The sequence below is a fragment of the Cervus elaphus genome, chromosome 18 (assembly GCF_910594005.1).
Source record: "Cervus elaphus chromosome 18, mCerEla1.1, whole genome shotgun sequence".
In the NCBI taxonomy this organism is placed as follows: domain Eukaryota; kingdom Metazoa; phylum Chordata; class Mammalia; order Artiodactyla; family Cervidae; genus Cervus; species Cervus elaphus.
Genome location: NC_057832.1, coordinates 93043593 through 93067845, shown reverse-complemented (window position 1 = coordinate 93067845; position 24253 = coordinate 93043593). Strand labels below are relative to the sequence as shown.

At 36.4% G+C, this 24253-nt stretch overlaps 1 protein-coding gene across 4 annotated transcripts in view; it reads right to left on the bottom strand.

Moving 5' to 3' along the window:
- PTPRZ1 (protein tyrosine phosphatase receptor type Z1) overlaps nucleotides 1–24253 on the bottom strand; it is a 193830-nt gene that overhangs the window by 38643 nt on the left and 130934 nt on the right. For 2 of the 4 annotated variants that reach the window (XM_043871959.1, XM_043871960.1), the window contains exons 11-13: nucleotides 17214–17260; nucleotides 8928–12504; nucleotides 4024–4168 (exon numbers count right to left, since the gene is read on the bottom strand). In XM_043871959.1, the coding sequence (XP_043727894.1) occupies nucleotides 4024–4168; nucleotides 8928–12504; nucleotides 17214–17260 (3769 nt within the window). The remainder of the gene's footprint in view (nucleotides 1–4023; nucleotides 4169–8927; nucleotides 12505–17213; nucleotides 17261–24253) is intronic. The other 2 variants (XM_043871962.1, XM_043871963.1) reach the window with 1 other exon arrangement.

The following is a 24253-nucleotide window of genomic DNA, read 5'->3' as shown; positions in this document are numbered from 1 at the left end:
GATTAACTTAAAATTTCAAAACATTTGGGAGGAAGAGGTAGAATATTCAGCTAGAGAAAGATGGATTGATGGGTGGATGGAAGGATGGATAGATGCCTAGACAGAGGATGTATCTGAGAGAATGGGAAGAAGGCAACATCTCTTACAACAGGAAAAGGCAAATTAAGACATATCGGTACCAAGGTTTAAGATGTTGCTAATATGCCTTGTAGTAAATACCAGCTCTTTTCAGCTATGTAATCAAACATTTGTTGGTTTTAGAAAATAAGTGGTCCAGTAATGTTACTTGCATTAACAAGTAACAAAAGAATCTTATATATCATACCAATAGGCTTAAAAGTAGGAAACAATGAAAATTAAAATAGCACAGGATTCATTCTGGATGAAGAGCATCTGGATGTGGCTTAGGAACCCTTTCTGGCGCAGTCTTACCTAGGAAGTGACATTCTACATAAAAGGTAGCATGGCACTGGGAGTCCTCCAGGCTGGATGGTAGCTACCAAAGACACACACATTTAAATTTAATATCAAGAGAAAAATCATGTTGCTTCTCTTCCCACTCTCCCCAGTCAGAACAAGGGTGCCTATGGAAAACTCTGTTCTATATTGCTTTTGATGGATTGCTCTTTATTTGAACACATTTTTGGTATTTTTTAGATTCTATTAAAAAATCTCTCCAAAATTTCCTCTTTGTCATCTTTAAAAAGAACTTTTTGAAGCTATTCTTTTGGAAATAATTGTGTGTCTTGGAAACTTATGATTTGGCTCATGTAAATTATACTTTAAAACATCTGGAAAATAATTTCAAGGCGTATTATTTAATGTATGACAAGATTCGGTATCTGTGGTCCATCTGGTCTGTATCAGCAGTGAGTGTCTTCACGTCTATGTGCTAAGTGTTGATAACTGCGTCTCCTGCTAATTATCACTCAGCCATGAAGGAAAAAGTGATGACTGTTTTAAACTTGGAGACAGAGGTCCTATCAATCAACGTTAATCTGATTATTTAATTTACACCTTTTCATCACAGTACTTGGAATTAAAAGCTAGAAATGTATAATTATTATTCCAGTTTTTGGATCCTTATACAAATATGAAACAATATTCATTATGCTGTATTCATCACAGAAATCCTGAAGAAAGTCTGACTCCCATCTAAGAGATGATCTCGCCCCCAAATAGTAAAAAGAGGACACTAATTCCTAGATGGGTGAGTGACTTGCCCAAAGCCATATCATAAATGTTGGGCAGAACTGGAAAAGAGACCCAGATTTTATCACCTCTGATTTGTTCTGTCTTCCTGCTATGGCATGCTTTCTTTTAAGGTTTATACCAAACATAGGAGACCACTTTGAGTTAGGTAAATTAGGCAAAAGAGAGGATTTATCATACCATTTGTGATTATTTTTTCTCCTAAAGAATTAGGTTAGAAAAGTGTTTTAAGATATAAACTGGAAAAACTTATAAGGACAATGTTACTATTAATATTGGGATTCTTGGTATGTCATTAGATTTTTAAACCTTTCTACAGGCTATAGTTTGCACAAAGGTCTAAAATGTTTCCATATTGGTGAATGAAACCATGTTGCTCAGAAATGTAGCTACCCTAGAATGGGAATAATTCAGACAAACCGTGAAGAATGCACTATCATCATCGTTTTGTAGTTTAGCACAGTGCTCCTAGTGTATTTGTCTCACTGATTAAAAAAGTTACATTTAGGAGTGAATTAGCTTCAAATGGCTGTGAGTTGGACAGTTAAGTTAAATTTGTACATGGATAAATAAGAGTAACAAATTTTATCAGGACATTTGATTGTTAGATATAAAATATATACATAAAACTCTAAGAGTGCTCATATTTTAAACTAACACTATGTACTCAAATTATACAAGTGTTATTTGTAAGAAAAACAGAAACATTTCATGGACTAAGGTCAAATTAGTGTTTTCCAACTTACAATTTCATCTTTTTTTAATCCACATAAGTACAGATGGAATGACCTACTAATAACAGAAGATATAAACCACTCCAGACTTGACTTAACCAAGAAATCTCAAATCATATTAAATAAGGCACCGATTTTCAATTTTGTAGAAAATAAACTTGGAATATTAAGCAACAATAAAAAACTCATTCTAATTACTTCAACCTTTTAACTATAAACTATCTAACACTTTAACTGAAATTTATTCTAATACTATTTACTATGAAGTAGAATATGATCCCATTTCCTACCCTATATTTGTCTAACTTCAATTCCCATTAACTTAAAAAACTGACTTGGCAGGGAAAATTAGCTTACATATAAAACAGTAATCTGAACAAACATGACATCAGTGTTGGTAAGAAGTCTGGCCAACAAGTCCCATGGGGAGTAGGAAGAAAAGCAATATGAACTCTTGCTGAGCAAACATTTATGCCTTAGGTACTGTGCTGGTGGTACTCCACTAAACATGAAGTCTTCTGTCAAGAGGCACTGGTGATTACAGGAATCATTAAAGAAAGCAGTTTTGTTTGCATGATGTTATGGACACAACAGACTCCTAACCCATTCATGATAACAAAAGCATGATCTGTTCTCTATAGTCTGCAGTCTACTCTGATCTGTAAAAGAAGTCAGATATGAAATATGGCTGCTCATGGAAACAGTCTACCTTAATCAACCAATATACAACCACACGCAGCTAGATGATCCAACCCCACAGTCTCAGACACACACAGCTCATCCCTCCTTTCCAGTCTTCCTACCCGCGGGGACCCTGCCTGGAACACTCTTCTTTAGTTCCTCTTTGTGAATCCTATCCAGCTCAAGCTCGACATTTCTCATTTTTGCTGCCCATTCTGGCCCATCAAGCTCCCTTTTTCTCTGAGTACTCTTAGCATTAAGAGATTTCAGCTGCCGTGCACACACTTCTGTGTAATATTTTACACATTTTTGCACAGAAAACTCTTTCTCTTCAATAAGCATAAACATCTTGACAGTGGTGATTCTCCATTCATTCCTTTTTTTACATGCTCCCACAGTATTTCACACACTACCGAGCACATGGGAAACAGTCAATAAACATACTAAATATTTTTTAATAAACTAAGAAAAGATACTTTGGAATAACACAAAGAGTGGTGACGATCAACTTATAGACAGATGTTGCTAAACTAAGGAAATGGAGTATACATCTTCTGAACAAAACTCTCTTTTAAAACAAAAGGATAAAGTACTAAGTTATGCCCTTTCTTGGTTTAGATAGGTTTCCCTATATCATCATAAAGTCCTTGCTTTCCAACAGACACAGTTATAGCAGTTATACTGATTTATATTACGTCCCTAGTAAACATAAATTTGCACTGTATTCTGTTTGCTGTAAGATCAGAAGCTTATGATAGGTGCAATGTTCCTTACCTTTTAAAAGTTTCAATAGGTTATTGATAAGAATGAAGTTATATCTCACCCTCAAGGCAAACAATAATGAATTTAAAATCCCATTCCTCTTAATATAGTCATTTACTTTATCTTCAAATTGTATTCTATTTTAATGCTTGATTTTTACTTTTGTGTAGGAGTTATCATTTTTTGTATTAGCATGCAGTTGATATGTATCTTGTACAAAATCCACAGCTATAAAAATATTTTTCACTGTATCAAAAACCATGTTTTCCAAAATAATAACTTTTAAAGTTATAAAAGCTCGAGCATTTAACTGAGAACCTTAGATGCTATGGTAACATTGGAAAGTTCATTAGATTAATATGAAAGTAAAACTGTCAAAATACTGTATTAAGTATTCACTGAAGTCAAAGTTCCTCCATTTTACCTTTAATTGTTTGACAGAAGTATGAAGAACAGTCAGATCTTTTATTACTATGTCCTTGGATTCACAAATTCTTCTTACTCAGAGTTATCTGGATAAATTAGCGGTAGCTCTCAAGTAAAGTGAATTTTGAGTATGTTTTGAAGAACATTCAGGTAAAACAAAGGTAAAATCTGAGCTCTATGAAATACACATCTAAAACACTCAGCTTACCTCCAGTAGATGAGAATACCCACAAGAACCACTAGACAGATAAAAGTCAGGGCCGACACGATCACAAGGGGTATAACCGCCTTCTTCTCGGATTCCAGCCCCTCAGCTAGACCAATACGAGACTCATGGCTACTATTACTGGCCTCTGTAGTCAGAGAAAATTGAGAAAGTTGATATTTAAGCTTGAGGAAAAAGTACAACATTTTTCAACCGAATAACTGCAATCTTCTCGCTGTTGCTTACCTTTAAAATTTCTCTGACCCAAAGCTTAAAAAGTAAGGCATTGCAAAACAAACGAGTCATAGGTGTGAAACATACAGTGTGGGGAATTTAGTCAATAATTATGCAATATCTTTATGGTAACTAGACTTATTGTGGTGATCAATTTGAAATGTTCAGAAGTATCGAATCACTGTTGGGCAACAAGAACTAAAATGGTCTTATAGGTCAATTATACTTCAAAACCAAACAAACTCACAGAAAAAGAGATAAAAAGTAAGTCAGGCTATCAGAGCTGAGGAACTATAATATCCAACAAAGATTGGTAACCAGGAAGCATAATATTGCCTTGAAAAGCTCGTGAAAGGGAAACTAAAGTATTAAAATAAAAACTAATCAGTTTTTAATAAAAATGATCCAGAAAAGCAATGCTACTTATTGAATTACCATATATAATCTTGATTTCCCAAAATGAATTGTAGTGGAAATATTTTTCATCCCACAGTTAGGTAAATAATTAGGAGCAATTAATAATTTCATAAAGAGAGACTCTTAGGATAACTCTTCTTACATTAAGATAACCCTTCAATCCAGCAAACTGTTTAAAATTTAGACATGTTATTTTGAATTCCCTTCTTGCCAACTGTTTTTCTCTATCAAAAATAAAAATATCTTTGCATGTGAATCGAAGGAATGCACAGATCTAAGACATTCTTTTTAAATACCCAAGTGTAAATTATGAAAAAGTCTAAATTCTGTCCTTGGGTTATTTCAGAAGATAGCAAATAACTATTTTTTTGTGACAAATCAGGTACATTTTTGTTCTAGAACTTTCAAAATCACTGCAACCAAAGCTATCTAAGTTGTTAAAAAAGTTTCAGAACTTCAGAGTGTCAGTGACCAGTCACAATTTTTCCCTTCTACTTTGAGGTGTGTGCAATGGGAAACCAAGATTATTGTGCCACAGAACCCTAACAGGATGCTACAACAAGTTGACACTGCTACAAAGGAACAGTCCTTATCCTGTCCACCTGTCGGATCTCTGGAGTAACTAAGTTTAAATTCCTCATCGGAGTCTACCTTGCTTCCAACATATATGGTACATTTGGTATAAAAGTACACTAAGTACCTTACTCTTAGTGATAGACAATGGGAATTAATTTAATTGAAAATACTATCAATTTAATGGAAAATATCTGAGGATAAATTTGACAGTCACAGATTCATAAATAGAGCACTGAAATATGTCTAACTGGAGAGAATGTGAGAGTTAAAACGATAGATTCCTTCTGTAAAGAGAGGTGATGCAGAAAGGGTCAAGAATTTAATCCACATATAGGAAATGCATCAAAGGATTATAAGTGGCAACAAAATATTCCAAGATGTGTATTTTTATAATTACAGAAGCATTTGTGAGAAAAAAAATAGAATTCAAAGTTGTGACTGGAAATAATGAAACTGTATAAAAAGTGGGAATATTGTAAGTCAACCGATCCTTAAGCTGTAGTCAATATCCTTATGAAAGAAGGCTAAACTTCGCCTTCTATTACATTAATCATACACTCTGGTCATTACCTACTGTGGGGAGACTCATTCAGAAGCCTAAATAAACCGAGTCTGAATGCACTGGTATTGCTTTATGAAATTTAGGAAAGCATTTTGTTTTGTACACAATTGTCTTCCCATTTTTTTTCTATTGTTACAATAGAAAGTTTGTGGTTAATAAAGGAAATAATCCACTTAGCAAAGTCTCTGGTACCTAGAAATTACAAATGAAGGTTAGTATTATTATCTATTTCAGTCATTCTTGAAGTAAGTCCCCCAAAATAGAGGCATCGGCATCACCTGAAACTTGTTAGAAATGTATATTTGGGGCCCTTCTCCAACCATCCCAAATCTACTGAAAAAGAAACTCTATGGGTAAAACCCAGCAATTGATGTTTTAACAAGCCCTCTGGGAGATTTTGATCCACATTAAAGTTTAAGAACCAATGATGCACATTAACTTACATACAAAGTGAGTTTATATAATTTCACTAGTCTTCAACGACCACAAATATTCACTGCAGTAGGCACATAGTTGTATGTGTATATATATATATGTATGTATGTATTTAGATGTGTACACATCTAACTTATGTATATGTACATACATATATATGATATATGCCTGATCAAATATGTGATACATATGTCAGATATATAACACAAAATATGTAACAAAGTACAATATATATATATCATGTGTACTATATACATGCATTATACACACACATGCACACACAGTCTTACATGTAGACTTTACTCATAAGTTCTCTGGAATGTCTGATTTTAAAACAAACCTTTTAATTAGGGAATTAGAATGATAAAGCCAAGATAATTTCATATATTAAAACTTAAATATTTTATATGAGATATCACATGAAAGTAAAAACAATCAACTGGCTGCTTTGTATACTATAATGAAGAGCAACTAGTTATACTGCTTTTTATATTCATTAGTTGACACTAAAATATGTTTGGATATGGCTCTGTAGTATATGAGAGTTACCTAAGTGATAAGGCAAGAACGTGCTAATGATCAGGAAATAAAGAAATAAGAATAATAATAGTTTACAAATTAAGCATTATATATATTTATATATATATGCTATTGTTCTCAATCATGAAAATGTAGTCTCTAAGAGACAGACACCAATGACACATGTTTCCAGTCTGAGTTTTTTTTATTAACTTTCTGTGTGACCTAGATCAAGCAATCTAGTATCTTTAGGACTCAGTCTATGCATTCATAAGTTGCAGGTACTAATATCTGTCTTATCTATATTATTTTGAGGAGCATGTCTTATAAATTATTCTACATTCTAGAAATAGGTAATAAAATGGTAAGTTTCAGAATTAGTCTATATGCATTTGATATAGAGGCATTTTCAATTATTGGATAAGACAAACTACATATGATTTTTTAGATATGTTTTAAAAGCAGGCAAGAATTTTCACCTATATGATCTTATTTATGTCATCAATTATACTACTTGATGCTGTTAGATGATATATTCATATTGTTTTCTCCCCATCAATAGGAAAACATCCTCAAATTAAATAAATCTAATTAGTGCATTGACGAGAAAATGCAGTAATTTTAGTCAGTAATTCCAGGTTTGACATTTTACAGTATATAGTCTTTCCAGAACAGAATAATCTAGCAATAACATATAGATGATGTCACTATATAATAAGATAGAAAAATGGGTGCATTCCTGATGTTTTCTTTTTAAATCAATCTAATAAAAATGAAAAAACCAAAAAAAACTATCATTGAAGCCAGATAACAATTCATATATAAGGCAGTACTAATGAATATGGTGACCCATGAATTCATTACTTATTTTCACATAACAGAGTTTAAGTGTTGAAAACTGGAATGCAATGATAAGCAGGTATCAAATCAGAATGTAGAAAAACTTCTCTATCAAAACGTACACGCTTTTAATTGCTGCTGCACTGAAGGAAAAGTACATAACTCATTCAAGGAAAGGAAATAACAAAGAGGAAAAATCTTATTATCCTAATAAGATTGGTATCTATGTTCTGGATTTTAAATACCTACTTTTACACAATAAGAGTGCAAGATGTTACCTTATCTTTTGACTCACTGTTGAGATTTAACTATTTTTCATTGTTCATTTTTTAAAAATGCCTTAAAATGTAAAAAAAGCAAATTATAAAACTTAAGATCAAGGCAATGAAATTACCTAGTATTTCATATTCTTAATGGCATTGAATTTCCCCTCTCTGCACCGCCCCCCACACTGGCATCTAAAGCAAACATCTGTATTATATACGCTGCAAGCAATCTCCTGGAAGAAACATCTGGCTATAAATTAGTTTGCATAAAATACATTAACAAATGAAATGCATTTCTACAGAAAATGTTCTTGTGTTGTACACCTTGTCATACAATACCTATACATACTATGCATATTAATGGCCATTATTTTAACTTCTTAGAAAGGTACGTAACAAGTATAAAGTAGAAGGTATTTTGTTAGTTCACACTGCCCTCTTTAGGCAACGTTAAGGTAATCAAAGAGACATTCTTAAAAAATTAAAATCTTAAAAAAAAAAATCTTACCATTAAACTTTCAAAACTTAGCAACAGAACATTTTTCTAAAGCCCCCAATCTGATGTGGATGTCCAAAACATCTAACTCCTTTCCAGTGGGTGGGTCAGAGGGAGACGCATATGTCATATTATATCAGAGTTTGTAATTCGATAGATTTAGTTGGCAATGTAATTTAGAATATGCATAAATATTAAAACTAAAATCATCCAAAATACACTCCAATCTATTATTTAAAAAGCAGTGTACTAAAAATGTATTATGTACACATAATTGCTCTCACGTGTAACAGGCATCTTGCAGAATATGAAAAAATTGACAATATAAATCATCTTATCTGTTTTGGAGAGAGTTAATTTAAGGATGAAAACACATTCAGTATTTCTTTGAAATAATAAAAAAATCAAATTTTAAAACCTGTAAATTGATTTATAAATATCCTGACTTTTAAAAATGAAGGCCATTTTACCAAATATCTCTTTCCAAGATTTTTCTTTTTCTTTTTTTTTTTTTTTTTGAGGCAGAAAGCCATTACATCTATCCCTTGGATCCATAACTAACCTGCCTCTGAAATGTTGAACACTTCTGAATGCCCGCTAGTAATAGTCGGTGTTGAGGACTGTGGGGATCCAGGAGTTATTTCTGAGTCACCTGTTTCCAGTACCCCATCACCATCTTTTTCATTAATATCAGGAAAACTGAAATCTGTGGAAGTCTCGTTATCATTAAGGCTATCTGAGGCACCTTGCCCTGATCCACTCTCTTCATCACTTGTAAGAACTGCCCAAGCTTTAGATTCTGGGCTGAAAGGAAGCAGGGCATTGTTAGTCTGAACATCATTTTCCTGTTTTCCATCATTGTGCTTCTGGGCTGGCACATTTGTTGGTGGTGATTTATCAGGACTTCTGTCCATATCAGTCTGATTGTCTGATATAACACCTGTGATTTTATTTCCTTCTTCAGAATTCTCAGATAGTGCATATGAGATTGGGTTATTCTGATCCACAGAACTGTTCTGCTGGGTGTCTGAGTCATTCATTACCTTTTCCTGTGATTCTCTATAGGAGAAGCATGACATACACCTATTGATAGATAAGCCATCTTTATCTCTGTCATCATAATAATCATCACCGTAATCATCAATATCACCATCGTCACCACCACCCACCAAACTGGCATCAGATCGGGCACTTTGAATTGGCTCAGAAGTTGTTCTAGAAGGAAACAGCAACTCGGTTGTGGTTACAGAACCATCCTTGTTTGGAGAAATGGCTGAAATGGAAACATACACATTTCCTAAAGGGACAGAAGGATCAGCAGTTACAACTGGATCAGAAACAACTGTAGGAATACCAGCCAATACCTCATCGGTGACTGGGCCCTTGGTGGAGGTGAAGACTTCATCAGAATAAACAAGCTTACTTATAAGCGTATCTGGTGGTACAACTGATAAAACAGGAGTTGCAAATGCATGCCTTCCTTCTGGAGGAAAGACCTGGTTAAGCTCCAAATTGGCAGTTTGGAACAACTCATCATTATTGGACAATGAAGGTACTGTTTGGTGGGAACTTTCGCTTTTATGCAAAACTGGTTCAGAATATTTCTCACTTGCATAAGAAATGGTTAAAGCTTGAAGTGAAGCAGCGTGCGTATTAGGAGTAGGTGATACATCAGAGATTGGTACAGATGTAGAGTGCAGCGTATTTTCCCTTGAAGCGGCATTGGATGCCACGAGATGTGATACTGTAGAACTAATGTGCTCAACCTTGGGGGTTTCAACCACTATTGGGTCACTAGGCATAGCTGGCAGATCAGTTTTAAGCAACAAGTCAATACCAGAAGCCTGAAAGGAAGGTTGCAGCAATACTTCAGTACTAAAAGAAGCTGAGGGCTCATAAACTAAGAGCTGAGTTGAAGGAGATAACATTTCACTAGAAGTAGGGTCAGAGGATGCTGGCTCTGAGTGTGCAGATTTAAGCGAAGTGTCACCAAATGCTTGAAATACAGCGTGTGAAGACTGAACCGGAAAGTTACTTTCTGGAATTTGACTAATCTCATGATCATAAACCTTAGTGGCAGTTAAAACAAGAAGCTCTGGGAGGATGCCCTCTGGGCTAGAAGTGGAAGCAGAGGATTCTTGTAAAGAGGCATTCAATGTATTTACATGATCATACAGGTCAGGCATGACTGTGCTTTCAGAGGGGTAAACCAGGTCACTGAAAGAAGAAATGTGCCGTTCTGTCTCCTCTCCGTGTATTGTGTCACTTTTAGAAAGTAGCTTGTTATTGTCACCAGACATAGAGGTTGGATATGTAAACTCAGCTACAGAAACGGGTGAAGACATATTAAGGGCTGTCAGACCATCTGTGTCAGGCACAAAAAATTCACTATCAGAGGAGGCTCCAGACCACTCCCCATCACCTGAGACGCCCTGAGTGGGCTGCAGCAACGATGCGCTTGGGGTTACTAAGGGAGACTCGGGCATCGGTAGGTGGTGACTAGGGCTGCTAGATAAAGAACCCTGAACAGAATCACGCCCAGGTACCGCAGAACTGTCAGAAACCCTGAAGAGGTGTTGGGAGCCCTCCTCATTAGTTAAGGCATAAGAAGGTTCAGGCCCTGAAGAACGTGCATGCATCAGGACATCACTGCTGGATGCTTCAGCTGGAGAAAACATAAGCGTTTGATAAAGGACAGCAGGCTTGCTAGCACCAAATTCCAAGGTCTCCGAAGCAGCACGCGTAGTGATCTGATGCGACATGGCATCAGAATACGGAGCAAGGCTGGGCTCTAATAGCAAATCACCCCCAGCCACCGGCAGAGAAACATGCAGGGACCCCTGATCGCTCTCAAGAGCTGCAGTAACTTGCGGAAGGATCTGAGAGATCGTATACACACGGTGAAGCAATTCACTACTGGAGGAAGCGGAGGAAAATGGGAGCAAAGGCGCACCATCAGAGGAAGACAGGATGGATTCGAAGGACACACCGACACTGGGAAATACAGGTGTAGCATGCAAGGCCCAATCACTACTTGAAGCAGCAGGGGTAGTGTTGAGGGTCTGGTTGTCAAGCAACAAGGGGGTGACTAGAGGAAAGACTTCACTACTGTAGGAAGGTTGGAGAGGTGCCTCACCATTGTACACTGGTTGAGTTGTCTGCGCGTGTACCACGTTGACGGTGGGGACCGAATGGTGTTGTCCGGAGGACGGAGTAAAAGCGTGAGGTGTCACCTCAGTGGGGAAGTATGCAAAGGTAGAATACTGTGGCATTCGCACATCTGAGACCGAGGGGCCCTGTGACGGCAGTGGGCCTGGAGGAGAGGATTCTGTTGTCTTCTCAGATTCGTCACTATCCACGTCGGTGTAATTAGTCTGGAGAAAGCTCTCTCTACCTGACCCGACATCGGGCATCGTCGTCACGTCTGTCGTACTAGGAAACCACATATTTCCATCAACGGAAGGATCCTTGAGAGATTCTTCTGAACCTGAGGAGGCGGAATCTTCTGAAGCATTTCTCGCAGATTCTGGGATAAAGACATCGTATGTGACGGCCTCTGGGTTTTCTGAAGGAAATAATACATCGCCAGGGGATGTGTTCTCGGAGACGAATGGCACAGCGGAAGTTGCGGGACTGGAGCCGGAGGAATCATCGGCTCCTGGATCGAGCTTGAAACTGGTCAATAAACTCTCTTCCTCACTGATATCAGTAGATACCTCTTGCGATTCCGTCGTGGACACTGTATCTGAATATTCCACCGTCCCGGACAAGTTCATCTGTGGAAATCGGAGAATGGTTTTAGAGGCGTCACTTGAAGAGGCTGAAGTGCCTGCCAGAGTGAGAGGGGGAGGCTGGGTCACAGTCCGTGAAGTCGAAAGAACGTCTTTTTCTGGGTCTAATTCAGTGACTGGCTGGGAGGTGGAATCTAAAGATGTGTTGGGAATATCACTCTTTCCAGAGAACCCGCTTCCTCTTGCTGGGGAGCGGTTAGTCTTGGCCTCGTTGTATTTGGTCCCCACTCGGTTGTAATTTGTTGTGGTAGAAATCTGGGGTTCCTTTCTCCTGATCTGGTTTGTGGCACCGTCTCTACCAGGATTCACAACAGTGTCTCCTTCCATGTCCTTTCCCTCTTCTTCTTCCTTTGAAAAGCAAGTAAGATTTAATGGGATATAAGCAAATTAGAGAAAAATGAATTTTTTTGTTAGTTCTACCATTTTATTGCTACCAACCCATCTCCCTCCACTCTTCTCATGCATGCGTGCTCAGTCATGTAACCCCATGGACTGCAGCCCTCCAGGCTCCTCTGTCCATGGACTTTTCCAAGCAAGAATACTGGAGTGGGTTGCCATTTCCTTTCCATGAAATCTTAATAATAAACTGCATTACACTGTGATTCTTCACTTATGGGATTTTGGAAACTTCTCATAAAGCACCACCCCCCTAGAAGACACAGCTCTATCTCGTAACCAGTATTATCTACCCTTGAGGGAGAGTAATTCAACTCAATGAAAATACCTTATTTATGGCTGCTTTTTAAAATTTTACTTTATGGAAGTAATTAATAGATATCACAGCTTTGAAAAGAAGACACGGTGTAGTGGTAATTACTGAGAGTGTTATTTAACATGGTATTTATTTTCTTGTGTTTATATTTCTCTGTTCAGTTCCTCTGGCAACACGTTAAATAATAATTAGCTTCTTGTAATGCAATGGTGCCCCACTCCAGTACTCTTGCCTGAAAAATCCCATGGACAGAGGAGCCTGGTAGGCTGCAGGTCATGGGGTCGCTATGAGTCCGACATGACTGAGCAACTTCACTTTCACTTTTCACTTTCATGCACTGGAGAAAGAAATGGCCACCCACTCCAGTGTTCTTGCCTGAAGAATCCCAGGGACAGGGGAGCCTGGTGGGCTGCCGTCTATGGGGTCGCACAGAATCAGACACGACTGAAGCGACTTAGCAGCAGCAGTAATGTAAAATGGCAATGAAACAACTTATTTCAAAGATCAAAGTAGTTGTATATTCAGACTATTTGTATGTATTTGAATACATCACAATTTTAAAGCTATCCTAACAGGAAAGTTTAAGACTGGAAGAGGTTTTCGCTTTTGTTCGCTTTTGTTTTAAATACTTTTCCCTAGGAGTTCATCTTAAACCTAGACAGACATTTTTAACAACTGGTCAAAATATGGTCCTAGTTCTAGTCATTTAATTTTGTGTTTCCTTTAGAAATACCATTCAGATGACCTGGTCTCTCATGGGCACTTAGTTACTATGATGGCCCAGGAGTGATCTGGCTAGATGTTAACCAAAACCCATGGTTTCTTTTTATTTAAACTGTACATATTATAATACGTCTAATCATATGTTTAAAACATTGAATTGCCAAACATATTAAGATATGATATTTTTTGTTCACATGGGACATGAATTTGTCAGTTTTGTAGCACTGGATCTTTTAAGGTCATGCTCCTTGAAAAAAAGAAAAAAATGACCAAGTACAAATTGGTCAGTGAGAACCTGACCAATATCAGTAGGAAGAATCTGAATCTTAAGCCATGTGTGCTCATGAGCTTTTGTCTCAGACACACGGAAAGCTATACGTATGAAACACAAGATTTCAAGCTTAATGACTGCATTGTTATCTACAGCTTAATTATTCTGTTGGTTTAAAGTTGTTTTTTTTTTTAAATCTTAAGGCATATGCGACAACCCTGAGAAGTGAGTCAGCATTAATGCTCTGGATTGTATCAATGCTAAAATGGATATTCTCTTAGATTCCCCAGATCCATTTCTTCCCTAGTGGTATTTCTTGATAAAATTTTGCATTCTGATTGATGACATGTTCACAAGGACAACTAGGAGATTTTACCAAATAATTTCCTGAATAAATATTCCCCTCCTCTTCAAGCCCCAAAACTTCATGCAAAATGAAATAAGAACAGTTTGCCTCGACTCACTCTTGGTGGAAAACACTCTTCTTTCCTTGGAAGTTCTTACAAACATTTGCTTTATAATCTGATCCAGAGTTTTGGTGAGGATCAGTGTTAACCTTAGCAATATGTAGTTTCTGAATTCTTTCTCACTTTTGTAAATCTGGATACTTGCCAGTTTTCTGGTATCACACCACACTCTTTCCCTCTTACCAAGACTTTTAAACTTCGCTCTGCTCTATTCAAACCTCCATTTTCTTCTCTCCTCCTTCTCAGCAGATGGTTTTCCTGATAACAGAGGCAGTAGAAGCCACCAGACAAAAGCTCAACTCTTCCTAGCATTAAAACATCAAAACCCACCAGGACCAACCAAATCCACCTTTGCTCTTCTCATCCTGTTGTAACTGAGAGTGGTTGTTCTACTTCCTTTCTAGTTTCTGCATTTGTGTTCTAATCCATTCTCTATCATCCTCTCAGGAATTGAACACAACTATTCCCCTCCATTTTGTATTTTCAATTTTGCTTTCTTAAATGGATCATTCTTACCAGCTCAAACCCAGATCTCTCCTATTTAAAAGGAGCATAATGGAAAATCTCTAATTCAACGCCTAGTATTCATTTTACCTCTCCCCTTTTCTTCACAGTAAAGTTCCCAAAACACACGTCATCTATCTTCTCTATATCCTCTGACAATTTCTTTTCTTTAGAACCTTTATTTTTTGTTAAGTTTTTTTTTTTTTTTTTAAATCTTCGTTGTGCAGCATGTGGGATCTTAGTTCCCTGGCCAGGAATTGAATCCGTGTCCCCTGTATTGGAAGTACGGAGTCTCAACCACTGGATCACCAGAGACTAGAAGTCCTTGATCTGACAATTTCTTTCAAATTCCATATAACATTGCTTCTCTTCCTCTTTGCTTATTATCCCACACAAACCTCCTTTATCATCCTCCTACTATAAGCTATGTAGACTTCTATAACATTGTTCTTAAAACATAATGCCAGTCACCCTTTATTCTGTTACATTTTTGGGGAATAAAAACTATACACACACAAAACACAAATTTCCCTTTCATCACTGTGAGATTCTTAGAATCTGATGAAGGTGATGGACCTTTCATTAATCCACCCAACTAAGTCTTGTACATCTCTATGGGGGTCACACTGTCTCATGTCAATGATTCAAGAAGAACATAAGATTCATGTTCTATGATTACTTTGTACATATATGAAAATACAAATATTTTAATGGACACTGTTTCCCATAAAGTCTTATTAAGTTATTGTGAAACTTTCCTCCTCTATGGTTTTGATATGGATCACACCTGTTATCCTTTATGATATCTATTAAAATTTTTTATTGAAAAGCCTTGATTGTGCTGGAGATAATTTGTCTTTCAAAGTCAGACATTCCTATTGGAAGAAAACTTGAGGAACATTCCCCAAACTATTCATTTCCACGTTGTTGTTGTTGTTTAGTTGCTCAGTCATGTCTGACTCTTTTGCGACACCATGGATTGTAACCTGCCAGGCTCCTCTGTCCATGGGATTGCCCAGGCAAGAATACTGGAGTGGGTTGCCATTTCCTTCTCCAGGGGATCTTCCCGATCCAGGGACTGAACCTGCATCTCTTGCATTGGAAGGCATATTCTTTACCACTGAGCCACCAGGGAAACCCTTATTCAGGTTTAAAACCATTACTGATACATTCCAGGTGTTAGCCAACTTCTATCATTCATTCCTGCATGAATTGATGAACGTGAATAGTTTTATGAACTGTGTTTGTGTCCCCTCTAAATTCACATGCTGAAACCCTACCCTCTCAAAGTGACAGTCTTAGGAATTGGGGCCTTGGGGAGTCATTAGTATTAAATGAGGTCATAGGTGGAAGCCTCATGAATGGGATTAGTGCCTTTATATTGAGTCATGAAAGGTTGCTTCTTCTGCTCTTCTCCACCATGTGAGGACACAAGTCTGCAGTCTACAACTGGAAGGGTGTTTGACACACATCATACACACACACAGATATGCTTAGCTGAATTCTGTTGTGAACTGTGGACTGCTCATTTTGCTAAAATAGTCTTTTGTAAGAGAGAACTGCCATAAGATAAAAAATCACTGAGGTAATGGTTCATGTGAAAACACAACCTAACCACTATTTACTGCTAGATAAGAATATTACATTTTCACAAGTTATCAGCTCATACACATATATGTACTAATGGACACATTCATACTACCATTAACAATAGAAAACCTGGATTTAACATATTATCTCAGTTTTGATGAATAGCATATTTGGGCTTAGGATGAAATACAGATACAAACAGTCATTTTCTATTTCAAAAATTAAGACAATGTTAAAATTTATAAATATCCTTAAAGGCCCATTTACTTAAAGGGCCTTGTGTTGGCAACAGACTTTATAATATGCGCAGTTCAAACAAAAATAATCAAATTAAATGGGCAAAAGAATATATACACTTTATATTTTGGCTCACATTTATTATCAATCTATCAATCACTGGTTAAGTTAGTCAAAAATAAGCTGTAGCAACATTATGAATTGCTTAAATATTACTTTAGTTTGTTAGAAACATTTAGAAAATGAAAAAGTTCCAACTTGCAGCTACAGTTCATAGCTATCATTATTTTTAAAGTTCATCATTTTTCTAATTATCAACAAACCTTTCCTATCTCTTTTTAAAAACTATACCAATTAAAGTGTCTTCCAACTTCTTCATAAAAATCATGTTATTAATTATACATTAATCTACAAAGCTCAGCAACTAATCCTACAACCAATGAATCATGCATGCAACACGAACTTTTTATTAATGCAACATCTGAAACCTAACCAATAATTCAAAATAGACTTTTTAATATTTAAGCACTTGAATAAAAAATAGCTATGATACCTTGATTATTTCTTCAGTTCCAATTAATTCGGGAAAGAGGTCAAGTTCTACAAAATTAAAAACAAAATTATTAACATTTTTATTCAACTATTTCAGCTTTATTGGTCTACTTTTGGATGGAAAAAGAGAAAAGGAAAAAAAATAATACTGGAAAATACAGAATTGCTCAAAGAAAATTTCAAATTTAAGTTTTCAAGACTACTGAACATTACATAACACAGCACTTTGTAAACATATAGGAAACTGCACTCAGAACCTTGATTTCTATCCTCCACTCCAACTCCTTTCCCTATTTCCACCCCAACTGTGATTGAAACTAAGAAGGAAAAGAAGACAGTGAGACTGATATTACTGGGTGCAAAGAAACCCAAGTAATTTTTCATCAGTGCAGACTTACTGCTGATAAAAGCATAGCTGGGAAAATGCCAGGGGATAAGTGACAGATATTCTTATTCAACTACTTATTCCTTAAGGTCTTCTTCTGATGCAGTTAAGTCCAGCTACAATTCATGCTCCGGGACGGGACCGCCAGACGGTCATTGCTGAGTCCAAGCATCCCCCCAAAAATTAAAAATACCAAATGTATGACACCTGAAGGTCAAATAGTTATTTTTTAAAAATTAATTAATTTCTGGCGGTGCAGGGTCTTCAGTTGCTGTGTGAGGGGCTTTCCGTAGTTGTGGTGAGCAGAGGCTATACTATAGTTGCGCTGCATGGACTTCTCTTGTTGCAGAGCAGGGGCTCTAGAGCGTGGACTTGGTAGTTATTACATGTGGACTTTGCTCAGCGGCATGTGGAATCTTCCCGGACCAGAGATCAAACCCACATTCCCTGGATTGGCAGGAGAATTCTTAACGACTGCCCCACCAGGCAAGTCCCAAATAGTTCTTTTTACTCTTCGGATTTGGGCTCATATGTATTTGTACATAAGGTACTGTCCCAGGTAAAACGAGAATGTTTTCTAGCAGGTCCAGCCTGGATTGGCAGCAGGAAGGACACATCAGAGTGATTCCCATGACTTCTTCCCAGAGATACTCAACTAATACTGCTTATGAAAAGCATGTAAGGACCAGGATCATTTAAGTCCGACTTTCCTAACTGTACAGAATCAGCATATTTCATGTTGCTGTGCTGTGCTTAGTCTCTCAGTTGTGTCTGACTCTTTGTGACCCCATGGACTGTAGCCTGTCCCTGGGGATTCTCCAGGCAAGAATACTGGACTGGGTTGCCATGCCCTCTTCCAGGGGATCTTCCCAACCCAGGTCTCCCACATTGCAGGCGGATTCTTTACCATCTGAGCCACCAGGAAAGCCCATGAATACTGGAGTGGGTAGCCTATCCCTTCTCCAGGGGATCTTCCAGATCCAGGAATCGAACCAGGGTCTCCTGCATTGCAGGCAGATTCTTTACCAGCTGAACTACCAGGGAAGCCGAGTCTAACGATAGCTCAATCCTAAGACAAGACCCATCAGTAAATGTTAGAAAAGATTAGGAGCTACTAATAGTTCTCTCTCTCCAACAAGGAATCTAGGCCCTCTGCCAAGTTACTGATGGGCTTGAGGAGCACTTGTCCTCACTCTTCATCCAAGCTGCATCAGGGAGACAGAAGATAGGGTAACTATTAGGGCTTGAGCATTATTACAAACATACCCTCCTTATTATTATTTTAGAGAATCTATTCCATCTTCAAAGTTTATGCTTTTCACTATCCTAAAGCTGCTTATGTCCTATTTTTTTTACACCTCTGTAGATCCTCAAATGAAATGCATTTTCTACAGAATTTTCAAAGGCATAAATGAACTAACATTAAGTATTTATCAAATCCAGGCCTGCTTTATCATATAGACTGTCTTGGGTTTATTTTCACAATAAAACTTCTAGTTACCAAGAAATGTAAAACTATAAAATACAGTAATATGCTTGAATTTTATTTAGAAGAGAATTCAAGTAAAATATAGAAGCCCAACCCCCATGAGGCTTTAGATAAAATTAATACTATTGACTTGTTAATTTTAAAGTTACTTACCCTGAACAATTTTTGGTGCTATAAAAATGAAAATAGTCACTGTAAACAAACATATCTTAAATTTTAACTCTCAATTATTATTATTTTCTTGTTAAAACTAACGATAAAAGAATCTGACAACTTTCATTTGGATCTTTAGTGTTCTCCTTTTTCTGTTTTTGTCACTGTGAAACCCTTTACTCATCCTGTTTTTCATGCCATTTAGTCTTTACTTTTTAAAATTAAAATGATTTCAATAGTGTGATACAACTGTGTCTCTATAACCTCCAAGGAAACCAATATAATATGAATTTAAAAATGGGATTCAACTGAACTGTGAGGGAGAAATAAAAAGAACCTTTAATATGATTTTCTAAAAACTACAATTAGAGAAGTTCATGCATGTAAAAATCTCCAATTTCAGCATATGGGACAATACATAATTTTATTAAAAATATTTTTATATGGAGTTACAGCTTTTCATGTACTTTTAAAATACTTTAATGTTAATTAGGGCAAATCATAGTCAATTATTTTGAGATATACATATATATTATACAGTAGATTTTATTCTGTTAAGAAGCTACAGAAAAACATTTCAATGAGAGTCCATTCTCTCCAACTTGCTTACAGAGGTGTTTTTAAAAAATGGTCTAACTTCATCTAACTTAACATACTTTTAATGATCAAAGGTGATTCTCTTATTAATTGTCAGGGTTGGGGTGGAGTGTATATAATTATCACTTTGAGGACAAATTTTTTCTTTCAGGACTCTGTGTGTACTGCATTTCATTAATTGTTATCCTTTAATCAGAGCATAACTTAACTATATAGATTATAATTCCCATTAAGCTAAAATACATAATTCTACTTAATCATACTGTCTACGAGTACTGGGATCACTGAGTTCTACTATAAATGGCTTTGCTGTTTACTGCAATAAAAAGTAAGAAGGTTCCCTTAGGCCCCCTCAGGCTTTAGGAGCAGAATCTACAGGTCCAAGAAACCCTTTGATCTTTTTTTATTTCATGGCACACTCATGGGTGAATTAGGTGTGGGTGCCTTCATGTTGGTATGTAGAAACTCACTTTGAAGGATCTTCATTGTGATTTCCTACTAGACTCAGATCATTTGAATTGACTGAAATACTGGGGTTATCCAGGACTACTTTAACAGCCCTGCCAAAATAACACAGAAATCTTCTGCTGAGACTCCTCAGAACAATTCTGAAATAAAATAATTTTAAAAGATTGCTTCTAACTCCCTGGAGAATCTGAGCCATACTCTTGGGTCTGAGAGTTCATAGCACTCAAGGTCTAACTCTGCTGACTGACGAAGGTCTCAGGATGGGTCCCCACTGGCCTGTTGTTGTTATTGTTGACTCGCTAAGTCGTATTTGACTCTTTGTGACCTCATGGACTGTAGCCCACCAGGTTCCTCTATCCATGGAATTCTCCAGGCAAGAATACTGGAGAGGGTTTCCATTTCTTTCTCCAAGGGATCTTCCTGACGCAGAGACTGAATCCTTGTCTCCTGCCATTGCAGGTGGATTCTTTACCACTGAGTCACCTGGGAAGTCCTTCTTTGGCCTGCTGCTTCCTTGCAAATAATAACTAACATTTTAGTGGTCACCAGCCTGACTCAGGCACTACTGGGGTTTACAGAATCTTCTCACTTCATCAAAACAAACTCCAAGAAGCCTGTGAAAACTGTCCAGTAGTGAAGACTGTCAATATATTTTTTTGATTGAACACTTAAAATTCACATTTATGGGATAACAGAATAAAACCTATGGGTCATTCTGGTTTTGTTAGATTTTTTTAAAGAGCATGTTACTCACACATGTTACTCAACATTCCACAAAACAAAAAAGCAACACTGATGTAGGTAGGCAAGCAAGGCTTATTTAATTGTTCAAAGGTTTTAAGCCAAGTTTCACAGTGCGAAAAGGCAAAAAGCAATGTAAACTGCAATCTTTTTAAAGGGTGATTTTTAAAATATCATTATATAACAGCACCTGTAGTATAGTATGGTACAGATTGAACAAGGACAATGTATAGTGATTTAACAAAGACAGTTGTTATACAAATGAAAAGGACACAAAACAAGAAAATGCACTGATCTAATTCACCATGTATTTAAATTGAATACACATGATTATCAAGACCCTAAGACATGTACTTAAATAATGTCTTTAACTATATAATAATTAGATCTATATTATAGAAATAAGCATAATTATAGCTACTACCAAATAAAAAAAAGTTTTTAAAAAGAATATCCACTTTAGTTTAACCTTGAAAAGGTTTAAATTCTTTTCTGAACATGAGTTTATGCATTTATTTTAAAATAGCAATTTATAATAATATCTAATGGACACTATGGTGATGCTGTTGTACACAACAAATGTAATTAAAATGCACAAGCAGTAAATTAATCAAATTAGCCAACTTTAAATGCACAATTTGGAAGATTGAGTTTTACTTCACAGATATTGATTAGAATATTTAAAATCTGTGACTGAAAGGATAAGGGCAATTATACGTGACCTCTGTCATTCCTTTTAAACAGAAGCAACAAATAGTACAGTCTTTAGAAAACAGCTTATCCAAAATAATAATAGAATAAGTCAATAAGGTACATTACAACACTAGGTAATGAAACAACATGACTAATAGGATGAAATGGTACTAGTAAAACCCATGAAATAAACAGCAAACTCAAAAGACACTTGCATCTATATTAGCCACATAAATTGTAAAGTTTACAAATCTTGTAGGAACCATCACACTGAACCACAAGACAGTACTGTTATCAAGATTTTTACTGCTATGTATTTACTATAGAAACAATATTTAAGATAACATAATTTCAATAATGAACTAAAAATACATGGACTGAAATGCCATTGTAGTCTTCCTGATCAGAAAGAATGAGTTCTGGAGAGAACCAATATTTTCCTTATAAAAATAGGAAGAGCTGAAACTCTACATAAATTGGTGTTCAATGAAGAACTTTCTGGAATAACTAAGGGATAAACTAAGTTTTAACCCTTGATTTTTAAGATTAATATCATACCAGAATACCAAATCAAATGCCACCTTTTACTAAAACATATTAATGTACAAAATGCTCTAAGGCACTGAGACATCCATGGAGATTAAGTGATGTGTCCAAGCTAGCATCTCATTAGTTCAATGGTGTCCCGATCCTTTGAATAAATAGAAATTAAGTTATAATACTTTCTATTTTGTACAAATGTGAAAGTGCTACAAATGATACAAAAACTTTGTCCTTTGTGCCAATATAGACTCAGTCTAAAAGGATCACTCAGAAAGATGGTAAAGACAACCCTATATGCAAAACAGAAAAAGAGACACAGAAGTACAGAACAGACTTTTGAACTCTGTGGGAGAAGGTGAGGGTGGGATATTTCAAAAGAACAGCATGTATATTATCTATGGTGAAACAGATCACCAGCCCAGGTGGGATGCATGAGACAAGTGCTCGGGCCTGGTGCACTGGGAAGACCCAGAGGAATCGGGTGGAGAGGGAGGTGGGAGGGGGGATCAGGATGGGGAATACGTGTAAATCTATGGCTGATTCATATCAATGTATGACAAAACCCACTGAAAAAATAAATAAATAAAGGGAAAAAAAAAGATCACTCAGAAATTACATCTATAGATAATAGGTATTTGATCTATTTTTCCATATGCAATAAGCTTCTTTCTTAAAAATAAGAAAGAAAAACTTTAAAAAGTCTAAACTTTTAGCATAGTGGCTAGAGTAAGAAGTGTTAGTTGCTCAGTTATGTAAGACTCTTTGCAACCCCATGGACTGTAGCCTGCCAGGCTCTGCTGTCCATGGAGTTCTCCAGGCAAGAATACTGGAGTGGGCTGCCATTCCCTTCTTAAGGGAGAGTTAGAAAATGCACAACATAAATAGCTAAAATTATTTTTTTGACTGGGAAACTGTACTATGTTCAGAAATTAGAGTGGTATAATTAAACCAAGACAGTAAAATTAAATGAATGGTTTTAATATAATTCATCACCTAAAATACACAACAGGACTACAGGAGATTTTTATATATCATATTTAATCAATTCACATGCGATATTGGCCAACATAGTCAACGGTGCATTGCTAAAGATGTCATTTTTGGAATGGATCAATATGTGGAACTTCAGTGAGGGATGACATTCAATGGAAAAGCATCATATGATACAGCTGAAACCATGGTCAGTTAATCTGATATTCACCTTTCAATAACACTTAGAGCTCACATTCCATTTAAAAATAATCTGATTTTGCAAAATAACGCTAAACAAAAACAGTAGGAAAGATGGCTACATGAGGCAGGTCATAATATTATTTTTAAATAATGATATTGCCATTATGAGAGTGCTGTCCTGTGTTTAGTCACTCAGCCATGTCTGACTCTTCACAACCCCATGGACTGTAGTCCACCAGGCTGTTCTGTCCATGGGGACTCCCCGGGCGAGAAAGCTAGGGTGGGTTACCATGCCCTCCTCCAGCAGATCTTCCTAACCCAGGGATTGAACCCAGGTCTTCTGCATTGCAGGTGGATTCTTTACCATCTGAGCTACCAGGGAAGCCCATCATGAGAGTAGTAGTATTCATTAGCTGTAAATGTTCTAAGTTGGGAAATACTTTGGCAAGTTTTATGGCCTGTAGCTTGGAAGGATCCAGAATCTAACATCTAATGTTCTGACAAATTCTTTAACTTAAAAACTCAACTAGTTAAGAACAACTATGATGTTATGAACACGCTTATAATAGATTAAAATCCTGCTATGGCACACAGACCACAAAGGAAAATCAAGAGACATCAGTTTTCCTTCTATATGTAAAAGTGAAACATGCTCCAATTAATATCAGTTGTAACAACTGCTATTAAAAACCTGTGAAAATTTCAGAGAGTAGCCTCATAATAGGGATGACCAAAGAATATTTACATTTATGTATGTGTGTGTTTGTATACATTTATGAAAATGCATATGCATGATATG